This window comes from Zingiber officinale, chromosome 8A (genome assembly GCF_018446385.1).
Source record: "Zingiber officinale cultivar Zhangliang chromosome 8A, Zo_v1.1, whole genome shotgun sequence".
Lineage (NCBI taxonomy): Eukaryota > Viridiplantae > Streptophyta > Magnoliopsida > Zingiberales > Zingiberaceae > Zingiber > Zingiber officinale.
The window spans coordinates 84791068-84813142 of NC_056000.1; the positions used below are offsets into that span (position 1 = coordinate 84791068).

At 42.4% G+C, this 22075-nt stretch overlaps 1 protein-coding gene across 1 annotated transcript; it reads right to left on the reverse strand.

Moving 5' to 3' along the window:
- Positions 1–108: 108 nt before the first annotated feature.
- Positions 109–21054, reverse strand: LOC122009787. Its single transcript, XM_042566076.1, has 5 exons — positions 20877–21054; positions 20394–20587; positions 1038–1503; positions 624–734; positions 109–530 (listed from the first exon to the last, which is right to left on the reverse strand). The coding sequence occupies exons 1-5, from the start codon at positions 20958–20960 to the stop codon at positions 495–497; spliced, it is 891 nt and encodes a 296-aa protein (XP_042422010.1). The 5' UTR covers positions 20961–21054; the 3' UTR covers positions 109–494.
- Positions 21055–22075: the final 1021 nt, after the last annotated feature.

The window sequence follows — 22075 nt, forward strand, 5'->3', positions numbered from 1 at the left end:
GATTCGGAGTTCAGTGAAATAATAACTCTTTGTTTCTCAAAGATGACAGGAATACTGTTAATGTTTTCGGTGTGTTTTTCAGTGAGATTGTTAGTTGTATCTCACTCGAGCTAAATATAACTTTTGATATGATTCAGGATAGAGAAATCAAGTCGCAATTCGACATAATGAATCCACACTTTGGTTAGGAAATTCAAGAAAAATATTTTCCTCTAAGAAACATAATCACTACCAGTTGAAAGAAGCCTCTAAATGGGCAAATGTATGCTATATAAGAGTATTGAAAAAGCTTTTACCTCCATGGAAATGTTATCAGTTCTCTAATTCGAGCATTCTGTGCTTCCAAGAAAATTGATCCATCGACAATCATCTTGGATCACTTCTAAGACGACGAACCTGTACAATTCCTAGTTCTGGCACTAGGAGTTTTTTGCGTCTCCCGGAAAAAAACTTCAGAGGGCGATAAAACTCTCTATGAAAAAGTACCTCGAGGGTCAAGGGATGTAGGGCCGAGGCACTGCAGTGCCGACCTACAATGCAGATAAATTCTCAGGCTGAGAATTTGAGACAAGTGCATAACTGCAAATGATGCAATAAGAAGATTATGTAACCATGAAACATACCTGAACGATCCGGACTTGCCTGTTGCTACATAGGTTAAGGTGTGATGCTTCGCTTTCCTGTAATGGTTCGTTAATGCAACTGTTGTTCGAAGCTGAAATCTTCTCCTTGGCCTGGTAGATAAGATTGTGAATATAGGCAAATATACTACATAAACTAATCACTGCAACTACATCACATTGTAGTCTATTGAGGACTACAAATCCTATCATGGACACCCAAGAAGAAAACTGAGAAACGATATCTCAAGATTGTGGGTTAAAAATATAGTGGGCAAAAACACTTCTAGAACTAGCTAACCTATTCGGAGGATATGAGACATGGAATACATAGCGGCTTGGTAATTTGCTTAAAAGAACTCTTGCCTAGAATAACATGTTATATGTAGACATAGTTATTGGAAGCAGAGAGTTTACTTTTTGGAGACGCGTTTCATCCTTAGCCTCTTGAAAAAGTATAGGCAAACGCGTAGGATCGTAAATAAAATCCTCAAAATCCTCGTCGGACTCATAGCATTTTCTCAATGTCTCACAATTAGGACTCAGATTGTTCCTCTCATCAACTTTATTAGTGATCTCTGAAGTACACAAAAATGGATTGTCATAGATGGAATCAACCGAATTAATATTTGAATCAGAGCACTGTTCCAAAGTCTTGTAAGGTTTTGGACTCCATAAACTAGACCCCACATCAGCTGCTTCACAATCTTCAACAACTGCCTCAGGCGAGACTCTACAAATGACATTGGAAGCCCCCAATCTGTAAATCTGGATCCACAAGAACAATGAAAAAAACCTTGTCGAAAAGCCAATAATTTGCATCGCCATAGTAAGTTTCACAGAGAAGACAAAGGGCACCCCAAACTTCTCAGGTTCAGCATTCCTACATAATGACAAGGTTTTAAGAATAGTTGAATTGTAAGAAATGGACATGAATGAAGTATGTGATCATAAATGGAGATTAAAGATGGAAAACTTTGGACTGTGTTGCTTATATTTGCAAACAAAGCAAAATGTTTACGAAACCAACACCAATATGACTCACACACAAAAATATATATATACAAATACTGCCAAATCACAAAATATAGATTTGATACAAAGAGATTCCTAACTGATACAGACATGCTACACAAACCAATATATAGAATATGTGGTTTTTCAGATGAAACTAGCAATCTCTTACTAAAATGCACTTTCAAGCTTTTTTTTCAGTTGGGTGAGATTAATATCTAAAAGAAGCCCCTTAGAGATCTTTGGTAATGGACCTCCACTGTAGGGTATAGTTGGTTAGATTGAGATAATTTGGAGTGAAAGGAACACCAGGGACTAGGAAAGCTTTTTCTTCTCTTATTTATATATCAACCTCTTCTAAGTGTTAATTTTAACCAGACAGGAAGATGTAAATACTGTGACTATGATAAGATCAGCATTGTAACTTACATAGATCTTTCAAATAATCTTGCAAATCTTCTTTTTTCCCTCAATCAAGAAGATGCTATTGCATGATTCCTTTTATCTGCAAAATGTATGAGTTCCAAGAAATCGAAGGAAAATTATCCACTACGCGACCCTAGCTTCCTGTGAAGTCAAAAAGGAGCAAAGCTTCCTCTTTTACCTCTTCTTCTTTCTCCGAATCTCTTTTTCTTTTTTCATTGTACAAGTATGACTCCTCTCCATGCCCATACCTGCAACATGGGCAGGGTCATAGGGAGGGCAGAAAGATGAGTCCCAGTAATGAAGTTTGTTCCAATCCGAAAGAGAAGATGGCAAGCTGGGGATATAGCTTGAAGGTAGACGAAACGAAGACTCTACGTGATCCTGCAACACAAAAGGCGTTAATGTTGGGTCGGGAAGAGGTTCCTGGCGTTGACCCTCCGACGCTCAAGTCAGTTTCCAGTGAATTAGAGAGTAATGAGAATGCAATAACAAAGAGCGTGTAGAATCACAAAGTTGTGGATACCTCCACTTGTAGATGGGAACCCTTTTTTATAGTGCCACTGTAGTGCCTGTGCACGCATCTCAAAGCATGCACACATTTTCCAAAGCATCCTAGGAAAAGATAAGTCAAAAAGTGTTTCCGACACCTTTCGTTAAGCAAGCATGCAAATCCCTGATGTGACAAGCTGGAAGCTTCCAAAGTACGATTTGTCTGCTGGACATATTCTGTTGTCAGTGGCACTAACCTCCAAGAAGGTACGATGAGATATGTAGATGGGTCCCGCTGTAGGCCGACTGATGATCGCTCGGCCGAGACATCCCAGCTCAGTCGTACTAATCAGAGCCATTTCCCTTCACTCGGTTGTCCCTATTGCCGGAGGGCTAATTTTCATCCGACCAGAGGTGTCGTCCGGTTGGCCGGGCCAATGGTCCGACAATTTTCATGTTGACTCGTTCCTTCGCAAGCTTTCAGGGCGGGGCATACCGTCTGACCTTGCTTGTTCGCTCAGACTGGGCAGGCCATCCGTTCGGCCTTGTTGTTCTGTTTGGCCGACTTTGCTTGACCTATGGACCATCTCTCTTTGACTTTGATCTCCACACCAGTCGTTCTTCCCCGCTTTGGCCAATCTTTAGTGGGCCCCTTTCCATCACCGTATCATAAGTCTTCCCCTCAAGTCTTGTCGAAGGAGGATGCAAATCCGACTGACTGGACAATTATTATTTTCTAGAACTCTTCTCCCTGCTTTGATATTCTGGGATTTAGAGCTGCCTCTCAGCTGTTAGGCTTACTACGCAAGGGTTTATAGCCGTCGCTCGGCTCTGTTGAGGATGATACTTAGTCATTGGTAAGCTTATTTCTAGCCTCATCCCCAATCACCTACTCCATACTCCGGGGTTGATGCCGATCGGTCTTGTTGTAGACAACACTTAACCATTTTTCCATTTCTTTCTACTCTCTGTCCCAAGTGGCCTTCTTCACTTAGTACCTTTTAACGGCTACTGACGTCAAACCATTCAAATCCTCTACTATTAATGTAAAGCATGCTGACCATGCCTTTCAATTATGCTCCATTAATGCTTCCTGTAATCAAATGTCATGTGCCACCTTTTCCTATCGTCACATGCGTGATGTGATAGGCAACTGTTTAGGTTTGATGTGATGTCTACCTTTTCGAATTCAACGGTCACAATAAAGCCTCGTTTTCCAAAGCCCTTAATCGGACGACTTAGGTCGCACTTAATTTTGTCCTTCGCCCTATTGCATTCCTCGTCTTCGTCTCGATAGCCTCCTTGCTTTCCTTTCTCTGCTCGTCGCTGGTGATCTCTTCCTTTCCTGTAAGTTCCTTCTTCTTTCTTCCTTTCACTCTTCGATTTCCCTCCTTTGTTCCATGGTAGTTTCTTCTTCCCCACACCCAGCTGCCCCCGGGTTGTGGAATACCTCTACCGAGTTCAAATTTAACGGCGATAAGGTCGATCAAATGAAACTCACCTATCGCTTTTCCGACGATTATCAAATTGTCATTCCCTCTGCCTACGATCACCCTCACACGCCCCCAAACGATTTTTTGCCCTTCTTCAAAGACCAATTTTATGTCGGCCTACGCTTTCCCATCCACCCTTTTTCTCTAAAATTTGCAAATACTTTCACATTCCCATGCATAAGTTAGTGCCCACTTCCTTCAGACTACTATAGGGGGTGGTTGTACTATTCCGTCTATACGGGATCCCCCTTGTGCCTCGCGTTTTCCACTACTTCTATTATCCGAAATTTTCTGAGTCGGACACCTTCCTTTTCCAAGCTCGAGTAGGCTCTGTATATTTTGACAAAATGTCCTCCTCAAATAAGCACTAGAAAGAACATTATTTTTATGTTCACTTACTGGCTTGGCCTGCCTTCTCGACCAGCTGGCAGATAGAGTTGTCGAAGCCTCCTCCGCTCGGGCGCATTCCGAGCCAATCTACTTACCTCCAAGTAGTCGCGAGTCTTGCCAGTCAGCAGTACCATATACACAGGCTGCTTTTGGAGGGAGTTTTATATGTGTTCGGGTTGAGCCCCATCCAAACATGGCTACCTGTCGCCCTTGGTACGTTATTTTTCTTCTTGCTATCTTTGAATCTAACTGATTTCTATCTCCTTTTTTAAGATCAAATCATGAACCGAGCGTTGTTGAGCGGCAAGTGTAAACTTGTCGATGCAGATATCAACGCTAAAGGAGTGGTCGAGCTGGAGAGTCGTGGCTTGTTACCGGTCGAGCATTCCGACGAGCCGACTAGCAAAGCAGGGGGAAGTTGGGTGGCGGCCAGTGACGCAACGACCACCACTGGCAAGCTGTCGCCCGAACTCCCCTCCATGGCGCCGATCACTGTTCCGTCTGAATCAACCACGTCGAGCAAGCCGTTGATCTAACGCCGCAAGCAGCACTGAGCGGAGTCCTCTTACTGCTCGATGACTTCGGCTTTTCAGGCCCGCACTCCAGCAACGACCTCCCAACCGCCATCCAAGCAGGAGAAATCCTCTACTTCAGTGATTCCTGAGAGGGAGGTTGTCTTGCCGACTCCCCCTTCTTCCGACCAGATCCCCTCTCTATTTGCGCTGCTAGCTGCACCAATACTCGCGTCACTGATCGCCTATCTTCCACCTTCGTCGGTCAATGTAGAGGCCCCAATTTCAATTATTCACTCCTCCTTGATGTCTAGATCTAAGGGCCCGACCACCTCAGAGCCTTCCGATCCGAGTTGTCGTAGGCATGTCAAGGTAATTCTCTGTCTGTCGACTGATAAGGGGCATAGTCCAGACGACGCCAAGTTGCACTCCCCACAGCATCAAATTGCAATCCAAGGTCCTCTAGCGTAAATCTAAGTAGACATTAGGGCCTGAGCGGTGACCATCCTGCCTAGGGAGCTAGCTGACGGTTTTACCCAGAAAGCAACTGGGTAAGTTTAGCTGAATATTTTCTTTACTTTTTCCGATCAGGGCTAACTAGCTTTATTTGGTTGCAATTTTGAGTGGAGAGCTTGGCTATATGCCAGCGGCTGACAGCTTCGAGCGTCAGCCGAGCAACAGGATACCTCACGGACCCAAGTCGAGCAGTTAACCGCGAAGCTAGCTCAAAAAAGACTTAGATATGAGCTCCGAGTAGCTTCTTAGATCTTAGCGGGCGCTCATTGTAGAGAAGAATAAGAATCATGATCAGGTCCTCCAGCTCGATCGGCTAACCAAGCAGGCTTACCATTTTGAATCGAAGTTAAATTCTGTCAATGCCAGGAAACTTCAAGCGATCGAAGATTTGAACATCAAAAACAAGGAGGTCCGGGTCTTGGCTAAGAAGCTAGAAGAGGCAAAAGCATCGCTAGCGGCTGAGCAGGTTAGTCGAACGGTGGAGCAAGCAGTAAGTGACCTCCAGCTCGGGGAGCATAAATGAACAATAGATGCAAAAAATGCCGAGCTAGCTGGCTGTGCTGAAGGCCGAGTTAGAGGCGTCCAAGGCCGAGCTTAACAAGTTCAAGGAGGAGGAGGAGCCTGATCGGTTGGAATCCTTCCGGGTGAAGTAGCTTTGCTTCCAAGATTTCAACGAAATGTGCACAGATCGGACCCTCCGTCTCTTTGACTACAGTATAGATAGGACTCTCCAACAACTGAAGGACGGCAGCTATCTTTTCCCCAATCTGTCGAGCAATATTATTAAAAGGGAAAAGATCTTGGATTCGCTCCTCGACGACGTGCTCGATTACCTTGCATAGTTTTTTCTATTTTGTCAGCTATTTTTTGTACACACCCAGGGACCCGTAAAAAATCTAAGTATGAATTGATGAGCGCTCGTTCGGCGCTTTTAAGTTCTCTATTATGAAGTCTTGCAACCCTTTAGCTTATCCTTGGCATAGTAAACTTGGCTCTTTTTATTTGTCCGTGTAATATGCCAAACAAAAGTTAGGATTTGCTTATTACACGGCCGATCGGCACATGCGTCTTTGAGCACTTAGTGCGAGAGTTTTATTTGCTTATAACTTAGCCGAACGACATAAAAATTTAGAGGCGTGAGAGCTTGGCTCATTTATAACTCACTCGAAAGAGTTGAGTCTTTGACACAAGCCCGGTCGGTCAATCAGGGGCTATAAATTTAGAGGCGCGAGAGCAAGCTCGCTTATAACATGTGAGTCCGGGACAAGCCCGGTCTGAAACCCGCGGGCTATAACTTGGAGGCGTGAGAGCAAGCTCGTTTATAACACGGTCAATCGGAACGTGAGTCTTTGACACTTAGCGAATTTTCATTTAATCTTTCTTGCATTCATAGAACAAATGTTTTTACAATTTACATGAATTCAATCTCAAACTTACTACCCGGCCTGGTAGGGTTGCAAATGGTTTGCACTCCAAAGTCGTTTCAGATTCCTTCTATTTTCATCTTGTAGTTAATAGGATCCTGAATTAAGCTTTTGGATTACTTTGTATGGTCCTCCCCACGGGCCTCTAGCTTGGTGACGTCGCCGACTGGCTTGACTCTTTTCCAGACTAAGTTGTCGACCTGGAAAGATCTAGGAATAACCCTACTGTTGTAGTTCTAATTTATCCAATGTCGGTATTCTATCAGCTGCGCGGCTGCTTTTTCTCTGATTTCGTCTATTAAGTCTAATTCCATAAGGTGCGGATCGGGATTTTCCTCGTCATAAAGCTGTATCCGATCGGACTCAATCCCTATCTCGACCGACACAACTAATTTCCCTCCGTATACTAAGTGGAACGGAGTTATGCTGATAGCTTCCCTATGCGTAATGCGGTAGGCCCATAGCACGCTCAGTAGTTCATCTACCCAGATTCCCACTACGTGGTCGAGTCGATTCCAAAGTCCTCTGAGGATTTCTCTGTTGGTTGCTTCTGTCTGGCCGTTGCTTTAGGGGTAAGCTACTAATGTAAAAGTTTGTGTAATACCATAGTCTACACATCACTCTCTAAGCCTTCATCCTTAAAATTGCCTTTCATTGCCGGAGACGAGTTTGTGAGGGACGCCGAACCGATATATGATGTTCTGCCACAAGAACTTGATAACCATCTGTTCGGTTATATTGGCAAGCGGCTCAGCTTCCACCCATTTAGAGAAATAGTCTACAGTCACAAGAAGAAATTTCCTCTGTCCGGTCGTCAAGGGGAAGGGTCCAACAATGTCCATCCTCCACACTGGTCGAATGGGCAAGCGACGATGGATGCCTTTTGCTCTTCTGTAGGTCTATGCGGTACATTTTGATATTTCTGGCAAGACAAGCAGGTTACTACCATCCGGGCGGCATCGGCTTGCAAGGTAGGCTAGAAATAACCTGCCAACAGGATTTTCCTTACCAACGAACTACCGCCCGGATGGCTGCCACAGGAGCCTTGGTGAACTTCTTGCAGAATGTATTGAATGTCTTTTGATCTAATACACTTCAGTAAGGGCCTCGAGAAGGATCTTTTGTATAGATGATCTTCTATCAGTGTGAACTGTCCGACTCTCTTTTTTATTAATCGAGTCTGCTCTAGGTTGGCCGGCATATTGCCCGATCGGAGGAACTCAATCAAAGGTGCACTCTAGTCAATGAGAGGTTCCAACCCTGCCATTTTGTCAATGTAAGCCACCAACATCACCTGCTCAATTGGCTTTTCCAATACCACAGGGTTTAAGGAACTTGATAACTTAGTCAATTCATCCACGTACTGGCTGTTTGCCCGAGGGATTTTTTGCATGATTACTTCCTAGAATCCCGCCTTCAACTTCTCGAAAGCCTCCGTGTATAATTTTAACCTCGTGTTATTTATTTCAAAAGAACCAAAGAGTTGTTGCGCTGCCAATTGAGAATCCGAGTGGATAACCACTCGAATGGCCCCCACATGTTTGGTTGCCTGCAGGCCGGTGATCAGTGCTTCGTACTCCGTCTCATTATTTGTGGCTCAGTAATCCAACTGAACGGAAAGCTGCAATCGCTCTTCACGTGGTGATATCAGCAATATGCCTACTCCACTGCCTTGGTGGGTGGAGGGCCCATCCACATATATCTTCCAAGTTGCCTCTAACTCGGCATTCTGTACTTCAGTAACAAAATCGGCTAAGGCTTCCATCTTGATCGCCAATCTAGGCTGGTATTGTATATCAAACTCGCTTAGCTCTATGGTCCACGTGATTAGCCAATCGGACGCTTTGAGGTTGAGGACTCTTCCTAAAGCATTGTTAGTTAAGACAATTATGGGAAGTGACAAAAAATATGGGTGTAACCTCCGAGAGGCGAGGACCAGCCCATACGCCAGTTTCTCGAGATAGGTGCAGCGGCATTCAGCATCTTTCAATATGTGGCTCAAAAAATACACCAGTTGTTGTTTAGCGTCGTTTTGTCGCACCAATGCTAAGCCAACCGCTCATTCTGTGGACGATAAATACATCCAGAGCGGCTCGCTCACGATAGGCTTTGCCAGTACAAGTAAAGAGGTTAAATAACTCTTGAGCTCCTCCAGCACCTTATCGCATTCAGAGTCCCATTGAAATTTCGGAGCTCAGCATAGAACCTTGAAGAAGGGGTGGCTCCGATCGGACGACTTGGATATGAATCTAGACAAGGCTGTAATCCGTCCAATCAATCGCTGAGCTTCCTTCAGGTTGCGTGGAGGGAGCATGTCTTGAAGCGCCTTCACTTTGCTTGGGTTTGCTACGATCCCTGCTCGATCACGATGTACCTAAGGAAGCGTCCGCCCCTTGCTCTGAACAGACACTTGCTTGGGTTGAGCTTGATTCCATACTTCTTCAGTGTTTGGCAGGTCTCCTCTATATCTGCACAGAGATCAATGGCTCGGAGGGATTTTATCAAAATGTCGTCAACATATACCTCCATGTTTCGGCTGATCTGCCTTCAGGACACCTTGTTCATTAATTGCTGATAGGTGGCTCCGGCGTTCTTCAGTCCGAACGGCATTACATTATAGCATAATGTCCTGTAGGCCGTGATAAAACTAACCTTCTCTTGATCCTATTTGGCGAGCGGCACCTAGTGGTAGCCCTAATACGCGTCAAGCATACAGATCAGCTCGCAACTCGTCGTTGCGTCCACCATCTAATCAAGCGCGGTAACGGGTAGTAGTGTTTTGGACAAACTTTGTTCAGATCCTAGAAGTCGATGTAAACCCTCCATTTATTACTCATCTTGGAGACCAGCACCACATTAGCTAGCCAGCTCGGGAATTACACTTTACTTATGTGGCCGACCTCTAACAGCTTTTCCACTTCCGCTCGAATGATCTGATTCTGTTCGGAGCTAAAGTCTCTTTTCTTTTATTTCATCGGTCGGACATCCGATTGGATGTGCAGTTCATGCTACTTTATGACTGGCGAGATGCCCGAGAGCTCGTGAGTCGCCTATGCGAATACAACATGGTTTTACCTTAGACAAGAAATCAGCTCCGCCTTCTTTTCTGCACTCAGATCGACCGCGATGAAAGTGGCGGCCTCTGACCGGCTAGGATGCACTTCGACTTCTTCTTTTTCGTCATAGGCCAGCGCAGAAGGCTCTTCTAGAATTGCATTTACCTCCAGCCTTTGAGCCTTTCGAGTCGCACACGACTCAGTCTTGATAATTTCGACGTAGCATCGTCGAGCTGCTAGCTGGTCGCCCTTAACTTCGCTGACCATGTTATCCACGGGAAACTTGATCTTCTGGGAGAATGTGAACACAACCATTCAGAACACGTTCACGTCGGTCAACCCAGTATGATGTTGTAGGCGAGCAAGGCATCCACCACTATGAAGTTCGTCATCCTTGTCCTTTTGAGCGGCTCCTCCCCAAGGGATATGGCCAGCCAAGCCTGGCCGATCGGCAACACTTCATTGTCCGTGAACCCATACAAGGGCGTTGTCATAAGTTGCAGCTCGCTTCGATTGATTTTTAGTTGATCGAACGCTTTCTGGAAGATAATATTTACCGAGCTACCTGTATCTACAAAAATGCGGCGAATATTATAGTTAGCAATTACCGCTTTGATGATCAGGGTGTCATCATGAGGGACCTCCACTCCAAGTCTCGAGGACTAGAACTGATCTCTGGTCCTTCTGCTTTTTCCTTTCTACATCCGACAACGTGGATTTCTAATCGTCGGGCGTGTGACTTTCGAGCCTGGTTGGAATCACCGTCGGTTGGGTCTCCCGCGACCATATGTCACCCTGGGCAGCGTTGCTGCGATTCTCCTCTTCTCTAGCTGACGGACGTGACTGCTCTGCTGATAACCAAGCGTCCTCTCATAATCCCTTCGCTGGGTCGGCTGTTGATGTTGTTCAATCGCCGACCTTCTCTCCTTGCGCCACCCCCCTAATCGGCGGTGATGATGTCGATCAGGAGATGGGGATCGACGGTGGAATCTTAGTGAAGCCCACGGCACGGCTTTGGTTTTAGTTGATAGCAATCTCTAGTGTTGTGCATTGCCGACTGATGATAAGAACAGAAAAGCGGCATCCATGGTTTAGACTCGGTGAGCTTCGTCCACTTTGCCTCCACATGTTGGACTGTATGGGTTTAGGGCTCAGACTATGCTGTGTTGTTCCCGCTTGAGGTCCCTTCAATGGTTGGTGTGTATGAGCTGCTCGGCGTTCCGAGCCAGCAACTAGCTCAGGGATCACTTCCTTCTTCCGAGCTACTTAGGCTTATTCTATGTTGATATATTCGGTAGCCCCCCGAGTAGGTGATTGAAATCTTTCGAAGGCCTCCGGATGAGTGAGCGAAAGAACTTGTCCTCTGCAAGTCCTTGGGAGAAAGAACTTACTAAAATTTCCGGAGTGGTGGATGGGACTTCCATAGCCACCTGGTTAAACTTCTTAATGTAAGCTCGCAATATTTCCTTGGCCCTGTTTGACCATGAATAGTTTGACATTAGTCTTCTGATAGTAGCGACTGTTTGAAAGTGCTAGAGGAACGTCGTTCGGAAGTCCTTAAAACTACATATGGATCCAATTGACAGTCACCTAAACCACCTTTGCGCTGATCCGGAGAGCGTGGTGAGGAATATTCGGCACTTAACTCCATCGGTAAACTGGTAGAGCATGACCATGTTGTCGAATTTGATCAGATGGTCCTCGGGGTCGGTTGCTCCCATGTATTCTCTGATCATCAAGGGTCTGTAGTGTTGTGGAAGTTGGTCGTCCAAGATCTCCTGAGAGAATTGCCTATTTATTCTCTTAGGAGAGTCGTTGAGCTGGGGCGCTTTACCCTTTCGCTCATCTCGAACGGGCACGTCATCTAAAGAGGATCCTTGTGCCCTCTCCACTTAGCTTTATTCTTCTGAAAGGGTGCGGAATATCACCCGGTGATAAAGGATCGGCGCATTTGGTGCCTCTCTGAATGCGTCGGTTGGCCTATTGTTGGGCTTGCAAGCGGCGGGGTTTTCCACTCAGGCTCTGGGCTAAGTTTGTAGGCCTATTATTGATATTGCTAGATCGTTCGCTTGGCAGTTAGCTGTCGTCTACTGCTGCTCTACCATCTTCGCAGCTCAAGCTTGTATCGGCATTTCCAAGTCTTTTTATGGTAGTGTTACCGTAGTAAGTCATCTAAGTAAGTTCCCACATACGACGCCAAATATGTTCATGTCCGAAAGTGGGGAAGATGGCAACCTAGGGATGTGGCTTGAAGGTGGACGAAGCGAAGACTCCATGTGATCCAAGAGGCCTTAGTGTCGGGCTGGGAAGAGGTTCCCGGCGTTGACCCTCCGATGCTCAAGTCAGTTTCCAGCGAAATGGAGAGTAATGAGAATGCAATAACAAAGAGCGTGTAGAATCGCAAAGTTGCGTATACCTCCGCTTGTAGATGGGAACCCCCTTTTATAGTGTCACTGTAGTGCTTGCGCATGCATCTCAAAACATGTGCACGTTTTCCAAAGCGACCTAGGAAAAGACAACTCAAAAAGTGCCCCTGACATCTTTCCTTAAGCGAGCATGTAAATCTCTGATGTGATAGGTTGGAAACTTCTAAAGTACGATTTGCATGTTGGACATACTCTCTTGTCAGTGGCACTAACCTCCAAGAAAGTACGATGAGATACGTAGGTGGATCCCGCGGTAGGCCGATCGGTGGCCACTCGGCCGGACACCCCAACTCAATCATACTAATCAGAGTCATTTCCCTTCACTCGGCTATCCCTATTACAGGAGGGCTAATTTTCATCCGACCGGATGGACGTCCGGTCGGCAGGGCCAATGGTCCAGGGATTTTCTTGTTGTCTTCATCGTTCCTTCACAGACTTTCAGGGGCAGGGCATACCATCCGACCTTGCTTGTTCGCTCGGGCAGGCCATTCGTTCGGCCTTGCTGTTCCGTTCGATCGACTTTGCTTGACCTGTGGATGGTCTCCCTTTGACTTTGACCTCCACACCAGTCGTTCTTCCCCGCTTTGGCCCATCTTTGATGGGACCTCTTTTCATCACCGTATCAAAGTTAAATATCATATTTATTGTCAACCTTTACAGTTCACAAATTTGGCAGAAGGTATTCTTTCAGAATCCACTATAGTTTGAAATGATCTTAAGATCACCAAGTTGGTTTAACTAATTCATCTGAGATTATAAGTCTAGTAAAATATTAAATTCAATAAGTTTTTTTTTAGTTAATTCAGCCTGTATCTGTATTCTGAAAAGTTTTCCATCGGAAACTCAACCTCAGGGACCAGCCGAGCATCTTATATTCTTATTACAGTTTGTAGTATTAGCAAGGCATACATAATTTGCTGAGCTTGTATAAATTATCAATACTTTTATATGTCCACAAAAGCCAGCAATTTGGACAGCAATCTCCCCTATAGAGTAAGTGTGAATACCCTTATTCTATCAACTGTCGCTTATGTATGGATTAGTAAAAAGGCATATGTATTGCATTAAAACTCAAAAATCAGGAAACTGATTAGAATTGGATCAACGTTTTGCATGTTTTTTCTACTTTCTTTTCTTGCTCAACTAAATTAGTACCTTTCATATGTTGGAAATGTGAATGGAAAAGAGGTGGAAAAGAAAAATGAGACTCCATTGTGAATGGGACTTTAGTCCCACATTGGAAGTTTCAACACATTATGGTTGGTTTATAATGTGTCACAAGCATTGATGTTATGAACATATATATGGGGAGAGACTCTCTCACACGTGTGGGCTTGCAGGGAGTGCAAATCTAGGGCATGAATTACACTGAACCAAAGGTGACTCGTGTGTCGCACGACCTGCGCGCATCGAATGTTAGACCAGTTGGGGCAAAATTTGCCCAATTGAATCAACCAATATTTTGCCACGTGAATCATTCTTTGTTTGCTGTAACGGATGCATTAATGGAGAATCCGTAACCGCCAACTGAAATGGCAAACCGTTGATGGTTGACGGCTAAAGTTGAGTCGGAGGGGTAAATCACTTTTATTCAGCCATTAAGTGGTATTTACTGCTACAGAAGGGTGGAGCTCCAATATAAAGATGTTATGGCCTTGAGCAGAAATACAGAGATATGCAGCAAAGAAGATCCTCCACCTATATTCCCCTGTTCTTTCTCTTTGTTGTGCGCTCGTTCGGCAGCTCTACCTGTGATAGCGTTCAGGTACTTTTTCAGTTTGCTACAAACAACTTGTGCTAAGTTGCGTTTGTGGTCTTGCCATTGTATCTTGGGAACAGACATCCAGCATGACTCCGTAACACCGCCGAAGGGGAACGAATCTATTTTAAAGAAACTGTATTAAATGCAGACTTAACCGTCTCTATTTCCAAGCACTCGAAAACCCATATGAACTCATGATTACTTCTCGAGTACTCTACATCGCTTTCCTGACTAAGTACAGCAACCCATTTGGGCTCGGCAACATTCGACAATCAGGCGACTCTTACGACTCGACACTCTAACTTGCCCTTAAAGCACTCAGCACTCACAGCAGAGCACCGACCGACTCAACTGATTCAACGACTCAACACTCAGTTGACTTGGCAATTCATCACTTGGCTACGCCTAACTCGACGACTCGTACTCAACTTACTCAACACTTGGCTAACTGGGTCATACAAGGAAGCCCAATCTTTCAGGCAACTCAGTCATCCCGAGCAATTCATCCTTCCCTACTTTGCATCTTGAGATTATTCCCTCAAGCCTTCTCAATAGATACGTCTGAAGTTGAATTTGTAATTTCAATTCAGAATAAATTCCCTTTATATCTCCGATGAAGATTGTCTAACAATCTTAAAACAGACTCATTTCTGTTGAGATAGTCACGGAAAATGTTGAGGAGCAACAGACTCATCACGTGAAGACCCCACCGACCCAATTGAAAATATTCTAATCAATCATGGGGAAAAGTTAGAGAAGTTCACCGAGTCAACTTTAAGCGAAGGCAATATAATATGCTATTCGACCTAACCACGCTAAATTTGGCTCAGTTCTTGATCGAGAAAACTTCCAAGCATGATAAGGATGTTATTGATGTCTAAACCATCAGTGAGTGGAGGCATGAATTCTTTATGAGTTCCTATGCCAAAAGTACATCCTCAACTACCTTGCCAACTTGCTATACGTTGTGTATAGCACGAAAAAAATGACAGAGGAGTTGCGGGACTCCCTAGACAAGAAGTACAAAACGGATAATGCAAAACGGAGGATGTAATGCCAAGAAATTCATCGTGGGATGATTCTTGGACTACAAGATGGTTGACTTCAAGACAATGATCAACCAAGTCCAAGAGTTTCAATCTTGCACGAGATTCACTTGAAAGGTATGATGCTGAGTTCAACCTTTCAGGTGGCAGCTATCATTGAGAAGCTGTCTCCCGGCTGAAAGTATTTTAAAAACTACTTGAAACATAAACAGAAGGAGATGAACATGGAACAACTCGTTGTTAAATTTTGAATTGAGGAAGACAATAAGAGTTCAGAGATAAAGTTATTCTCTCAAGCTAAAAGTCAACGTGGTCAAAGCTCGAAATAGAGAATATCAAATCTTCCAAGATGGGATCCAGAGGAGGCATAAGCTAAAAGAAATTATCTGGGAAGTGCTCGGTCACAAGTTTTCGAAATGCAAGAAATCAAAGAAGAAGCAGGAGTACAATATGAATGAGGGACCAGAAATGGAAATCTCTACGCTGTGGTCTTCGAACTGAACCAGGTAGGTTCAAACCCGCAACAATAGTGAATCGATACTGATGCCACCAGACATCTATGCTACAACAAGAAACTACTCTACAACTTCGAATAAGTCAAAGATGGCGATAAGTTGTTCATGGGGAACTCAACAACCTCGAACATTATAAGTCAAGGAAAAGTGGTGCTGAAGATGATTTTGGGCAAGGAGCTCACTCTGAAAAATGTGTTGTATGTTTCGAATGTTTGGAAAAATCTAGTGTTCGGATCACTTTTGAGCAAGCATGACTTCCACATTATTTTTGAGCAAACATAAAAATGGAATATTTTTTGGAAAGAATTATGCAATTGATGAGTTATTGACTATTAGACCTAAGGTTAATAAAATTGAAAATTCTTCCGTTTATACACTTGAGTCTTCATGTTTGTGGCATGGTAGACTAGACATGTTTTAATGATGTGTTGCGTAGATTGATTAACATGCAAAGCATACATACATTCCACCTTAATCCAAAATACAAGTGTGAGAATTGTCTTAAAGCGAAAATGACAAGATCATCCTTCAACATATTGAAAAAAACAACGAACCACTCGATCTAATCTACGCCGATGTGTGTGACCTAAAAGGTACACTGACACGTGATGGAAATAAATACTTCATTGCTTTTGTTAATACTAACACAAAATATTATTTTGTATATCTTCTCAAAAGTAAGGATGAAACTATAGAGAAATTCATTCTCTATAACAATGGTGTTGAAAACCAACTTAATAAAAAAATTAAGGTGACACAAAGTGATTGAGGTGGTGAATATGTATCACCATTCATTGAGTTGTGTGCTAAACATGGGATCAGACACAAAACAACAACTCCCTAAACTTCTCAACAAAATGATGTTGCTAAGCGAAAAAATTACACTCTAAAGGAGATGATAAATGCTCTTCTATTGAGCTTTAGATTACACATGTAGGGGAAACTGTGTTAATAGCTAATTCTCTTTTAAATAAGGTATCTCAGAATAAAATAGATAAAAGTCCGTATGAGTTGTGGAAAGAAAGACAACTATCCTACAAATACTTGCGAATGTGGGGGTATCTGGCTAAAGTTTGATATTTGATCCAAAAAGGATTAAGATAGGACCAAAAACTGTTGATTGCATATTTATAGGATATGCACATAATAGTAGTGGTTACGGGTTCCTTGTGTATAAATCTCAAATTCTAAAGACACATAAGAACTCGATTATTGAATCAAGAAATGTCTCGTTCTTCAAGCATGTGTATCCATATAAGACCCGAGAGGAAGGAAGTTCCTCAAAACGGGAATATGAAACACCCAAGGAAGAAGAAGATGATGAACTAATTGAGGTTGAGCTCAAACGAAATAAAAAGCTCTAGTGGGAAAATTCTTTGGAATGGATTTTATCACTTTCATGTTGGTAAGTAATCCCTAAAGTTACTCAGAAGTTATAGGCTCTTTTGATGAAGTTCACTTGAAAGAGGCAATTGGAGATTGATTCTATCTTGCAAAACTACATTTGGGAACTTGTGGATTTTCCTCTCGGAAGTAAATCACTCGGTTGTAAGTGGATTTTCAAGAAGAAATGAAATCAGATGGCACGATCGATAAGTACAAAGTCAAATTTATAATTAAAAGTTACCGACAACATGCAAGCCTTGATTACTTTGATACGCATTCTTCGATTTTGAAAATAACTTCCATTAGTGTTGTTGACTATTACCACTCTATGAAATCTGGAAATACATCAAATGAATGTAAAGACAACTTTTCTAAATGAGTATTTAGATGAGGAAATCTATATGGAACAACCTTAAGGGTTTTCTATGCCAGGGCAAAAAAATAAAGTTTATAGATTGATGAAGTTATTATGCGAATTGAAACAAGCACCAAAGCAGTGACATGAAAATTTTGATGTCATGAAAGAAAGTGAATTTAAAATAATGAATGTGATAAATATATCTACATGATAGCCACAAAGACTAACTATGTCATCTTGTGTCTATATGTAGATGGCATACTTATTATTGACAGTAATGATAAGATAATCAAATCTACTAAAGATATATTGAACTCAAGATTTGACATGAAAGGCATAGACCTAGCTGATGTGATTCTAGGAATCAAAATTCTTAGAGCATACATGGACAAAATTCTTTAAAATTCACCAAGGGAATGTCAATAAATACAAGTCAACATCTATCATAGAATCGAAGAGAAAGTATCTCTTAGATAGAGTACTCTTGGATGATTGGAAGTCAGATGTACTTGATGAGTTGTACACGTCCAGACTTAGCCTATATGGTAAGTAAACTAAGTAGATACACAAGTAATCCAGGTGTTGAACACTAAAAAGGGATAACAAGAGCATTGAGATACTTAAGGTATACTCGTGAATATAGACTACACTATACGAGATATCTTGCTGAAGGATACAACGATACGAATTGGATATTTAATATACGAGTGGATATGTATTCACTTTAAAAAATGCAGTCCTTTTATGGAAATCTTCTAAACAAACTGTAATAACTAAATCCATGAAAGAATATGAGTTTGTAGCTTTTGACAAATGTGGTGAAGAGGTTGAATAGCTATGACAAAGAAGATGTTCCTAGATGGCCGAAACCAATGCCAACAATTTGCATATGCTGTGATAGTCAATCAGTAATTGGCCAGACACAAAGTCATCTGTAAAATAGTAAATCTAGACATACGTCGTTGACACAATATCATTAGACGGCCACTATCAACGGGAGTTATGACTATGTAAAGTTAAAGAATAACCTAGCAGATCCATTAAACAAAGGGTTATATAAAGAGTTTGTTAGATGAACTTAATGCAGATGGAAAATGTTCGTGTAAAGGAAATCCAACCTATACATAACGGAGATCCCAGAAACTAGATTCAATGGGACAACCTAACTATATCAACTAAGTGGGGGAACTACCTAACGAAAGGATGGAGGTTAAGCATACAACTTTTAATTATCTAGTAGAGTAATGTGGAAACTCTTGAATCGCCTATGTAAGAAAGAAGTTGGGTCACTTCAAAAAAAATTAGAGGTGCAATTATTAAAACTTCTCACAGAACAAGGCGTGTTTATCGGCAAGAACGAACACACCCATGAGAACTGAGTTGTATTAGAAAGTCCCGGGTGAAATGTGTCAAAGTTTACACAGACGACAAATTAAGGGAAGGTTCAAAAGATAAAACTTATCTGTCCTATACTTAGACTCAACTATTGAATGCTATCACATACCATATTTCCATTATGTGAGGGATGGTTGGAAATGTGAATGAAAAAAAGGTGGGAAGGAAGGAAACTCTATTATGAATGAGAATTTGGTCTCACATTGGAAGTTTCAAGGCATTATGGTTAGTTTATAATGTGTCACAAACATTGATGATGTGAACATATGCATGGAGAGAGACCCTCTCTCATGCGTGTCCTTGCAAGGGGTGCAAATCCAAGGCTCGAATTGCACTAAACAAAAGGTGACTCATGTGTGAACACAACCTGCCTGCGTGCATCAAATGCAGTTGGAGAAAAATTTGCCTAAGTGAATCAACTAGTGTTTTGTCACGTGAATCATTCTTTTGCTTGCTGTAAAGGATGCATTAATGGAGAATCCGTAATTGCCAATTGAATGGCCAACGGCTAATGTTCTGAGTCGGATGGGTGCATGACTTTTATTCGGCCATTAAGTGGTATTTATTTCTACGGAAGGGTGGAGCTCCTATATAGCAGAAATACAGAGATACGCAGAAGCAAAAAAAGTTCCTCCACCTTCGTTCCTCTATTCTTTCTCTCGGTCGTGCACCCACTCGATAGTTCTACCTGTGATATCATTCGGGTACTCTTGCAGTTCACCACAAGCAACTTGTGCTAGGCTGGGTTTGTGGTCTTACCATTGTATCCAAGGAAAATAGACGTCCAACATGATCCCATAACACTACCGGAGGGGACGAATCTATTTTAAAGAAACTGCGTTGAATGCAGTCCTTGGCCATAACACCACCGGAGGGGACGAATCTATTTTAAAGAAATTGCGTTGAATGCAGTCCTTGGTGTCTTTGTTTCTGAGCACTCGGAAACCCACTCGGACTCGAGATTACTTCCCGAGTACTCTGCATCGCTTTACAAACTGGGTACAGCGACCCATTCGGGCTCGGCAACATTTGGTAGTCAGACAAGCTCGACACTCACCTTGCCCTTAGAGCACTCAAATCACTTGGCTGACTTGGCTATTCGTCACTCAACCAACTTAGAGCACTCGATCAACTTGGCAACTCAGCTAACTCAGCTAACCCTGCAGCCATACAAGGCAATTCAGTCTTCCAACACCTCATCCTTCCCTACTTGACAACTTGAGATTATTCGCTCGAGCCTACTCAACAGATAAATCAGAAGTTGAATTTTGTAATTTTAATTCAAAATAAATTCCCCTTATATCTCTGGTGAAGACTGTCCATCATAATTTAGAAGCTAAAACATTTTCAAACAAAAAAAACAAATGCACGAGGATAATTATCCACGTTATCATGATTATAGGAACAGAATCACTATAATTTCAGAATGAGCAAGGAAGAAAATATCAGCAGCAAATGCAACAAAAAAAAAACTGGAATGTCTTGTGTCTGAGTGAGGCATTTTTTTCCACTTCGAACAGAATAAGAATTCCTTATCAGAACGATAAAAAGTGAAAAAGTCGTACCAAATTATGCGGGAGAAAAGGATGAACCACTGAACATCAAGGATGATAGCACAAATGAGAAGTACAGCGTACGTCCGCCCGAGGCGTTCGCTACTCCTGTCGATAGCAACCAGAGCGAAGAGACCCAGCGCCAGATCTATCAGCAAAAGACCATTGAAAAGAGCACCTAGTGATCCAAAAATCGAGCACCCAATCTGAAGAAAACATGCAAGAGCATTCAATTCAATGCGATGACAACGACAAAATAAAACATTATAAAATCCAACTGTTTACACGCAATTTCAGGTAGCATTGAATCCATTAAAAAAAAACCTAATTTACAACGCCATATAGCAAAATTCCCCAAAAGACAAACAATGGAATTAAAGAAAGGGGAAAGCGACCAAACTAGCAATAAAATGAGAACATCTCCCCAAGTGAACAATAGTATCGAAAAGTAGAAATCTTCAAACTAGCAATGAGTCGAGAGGGAACTTTACTGACCTGGATGTAGATTAGGCGGACAGCGAGAGCCAGAACCCTTTCGTAGTCGTGAAGCCACGATCGGATCCACAAGCACAGGAACATGATCAAAGACGAAGTTAGAAATCGAGCGAGGAAGGAAGAGCGACCCTTCTCCTCCGCTGCTACATCGATCGGGCCCTGGAAAGCAAGGAGGAAGAAGGCCGGAATAAATGGAGCAACTTGCATATTTATAGTTTGCGTTATATTCATTTTAAGCCTTGTAATTACGTATATTTTCAAAATATCCTTTAATCGGACTATTTTTTTAATTATAAATTTATTTTTTATTTAAATGCGTAAACTATGACAATTATAATTTTTTACAATTTAAATTATTTATTAAAAATAATAAATTATATATATATATATATATATATATATATATATATATATATATATATTAAATTAATATTTTGCTTAAGGGAGGTGTATTCAATTTGGACTTTTAATTACTTGGAATGACTTTGGTGGATTTTAAAAGTCTAGGTGTATTTAATTTAGAATTTTATAAACTCTATAGAAATCTAATGATATCCAAATTGGATTGTATAGAATTTTAAAAAATTATAATATTCAAACTCAATTTTTTAAAACTCTATGAAAATCTTTTGGTAGGATATAAATTTTAACTAATGAGAGCTTGGTACAAGTTTAAATATAAAATAAAAATCTTCTCCTCGCCCTTAAGATTTTTTATGAATAAGTCTTTTCTTTTTCCGCTCCTCGATTTTGATTATTTCTTTGAGCTCCGTCCAGAGCCTACCAATACAATAGTACACAGTCCAACTTGACGCATATTCAACAAAAAATCTTCACCACTAATCCGGTGGTAAGAAAGGGGGGCCCGTACAAGTAGGGGTCAACGACACGTTGAGGTCAAAGTCAAGATGGTCAACCTAAGAGTCTGGCCGAGCGGAGAGACTGGCCTGGTCGATTGGCTAGAATAGCGCCCAGGCCGACACGACGACAACTCGACCTCAGGTCGGGTTTCCGACGCTCATGAGTGCTCGTATAAAAGAGTTGATCCGCAAGGCGGCATGTTTGCTCGGCTGAGCGGCAGATCGACTAAGGCTACAAGCTCGTCCGAGTATGTGACCGAGTGGCCTTCTCACTCGGTCCGGTACGCTTGCACTCTCGAACGCCAGGATGGCCGAGCGGTCCTTCCACTCGGCCTAGTA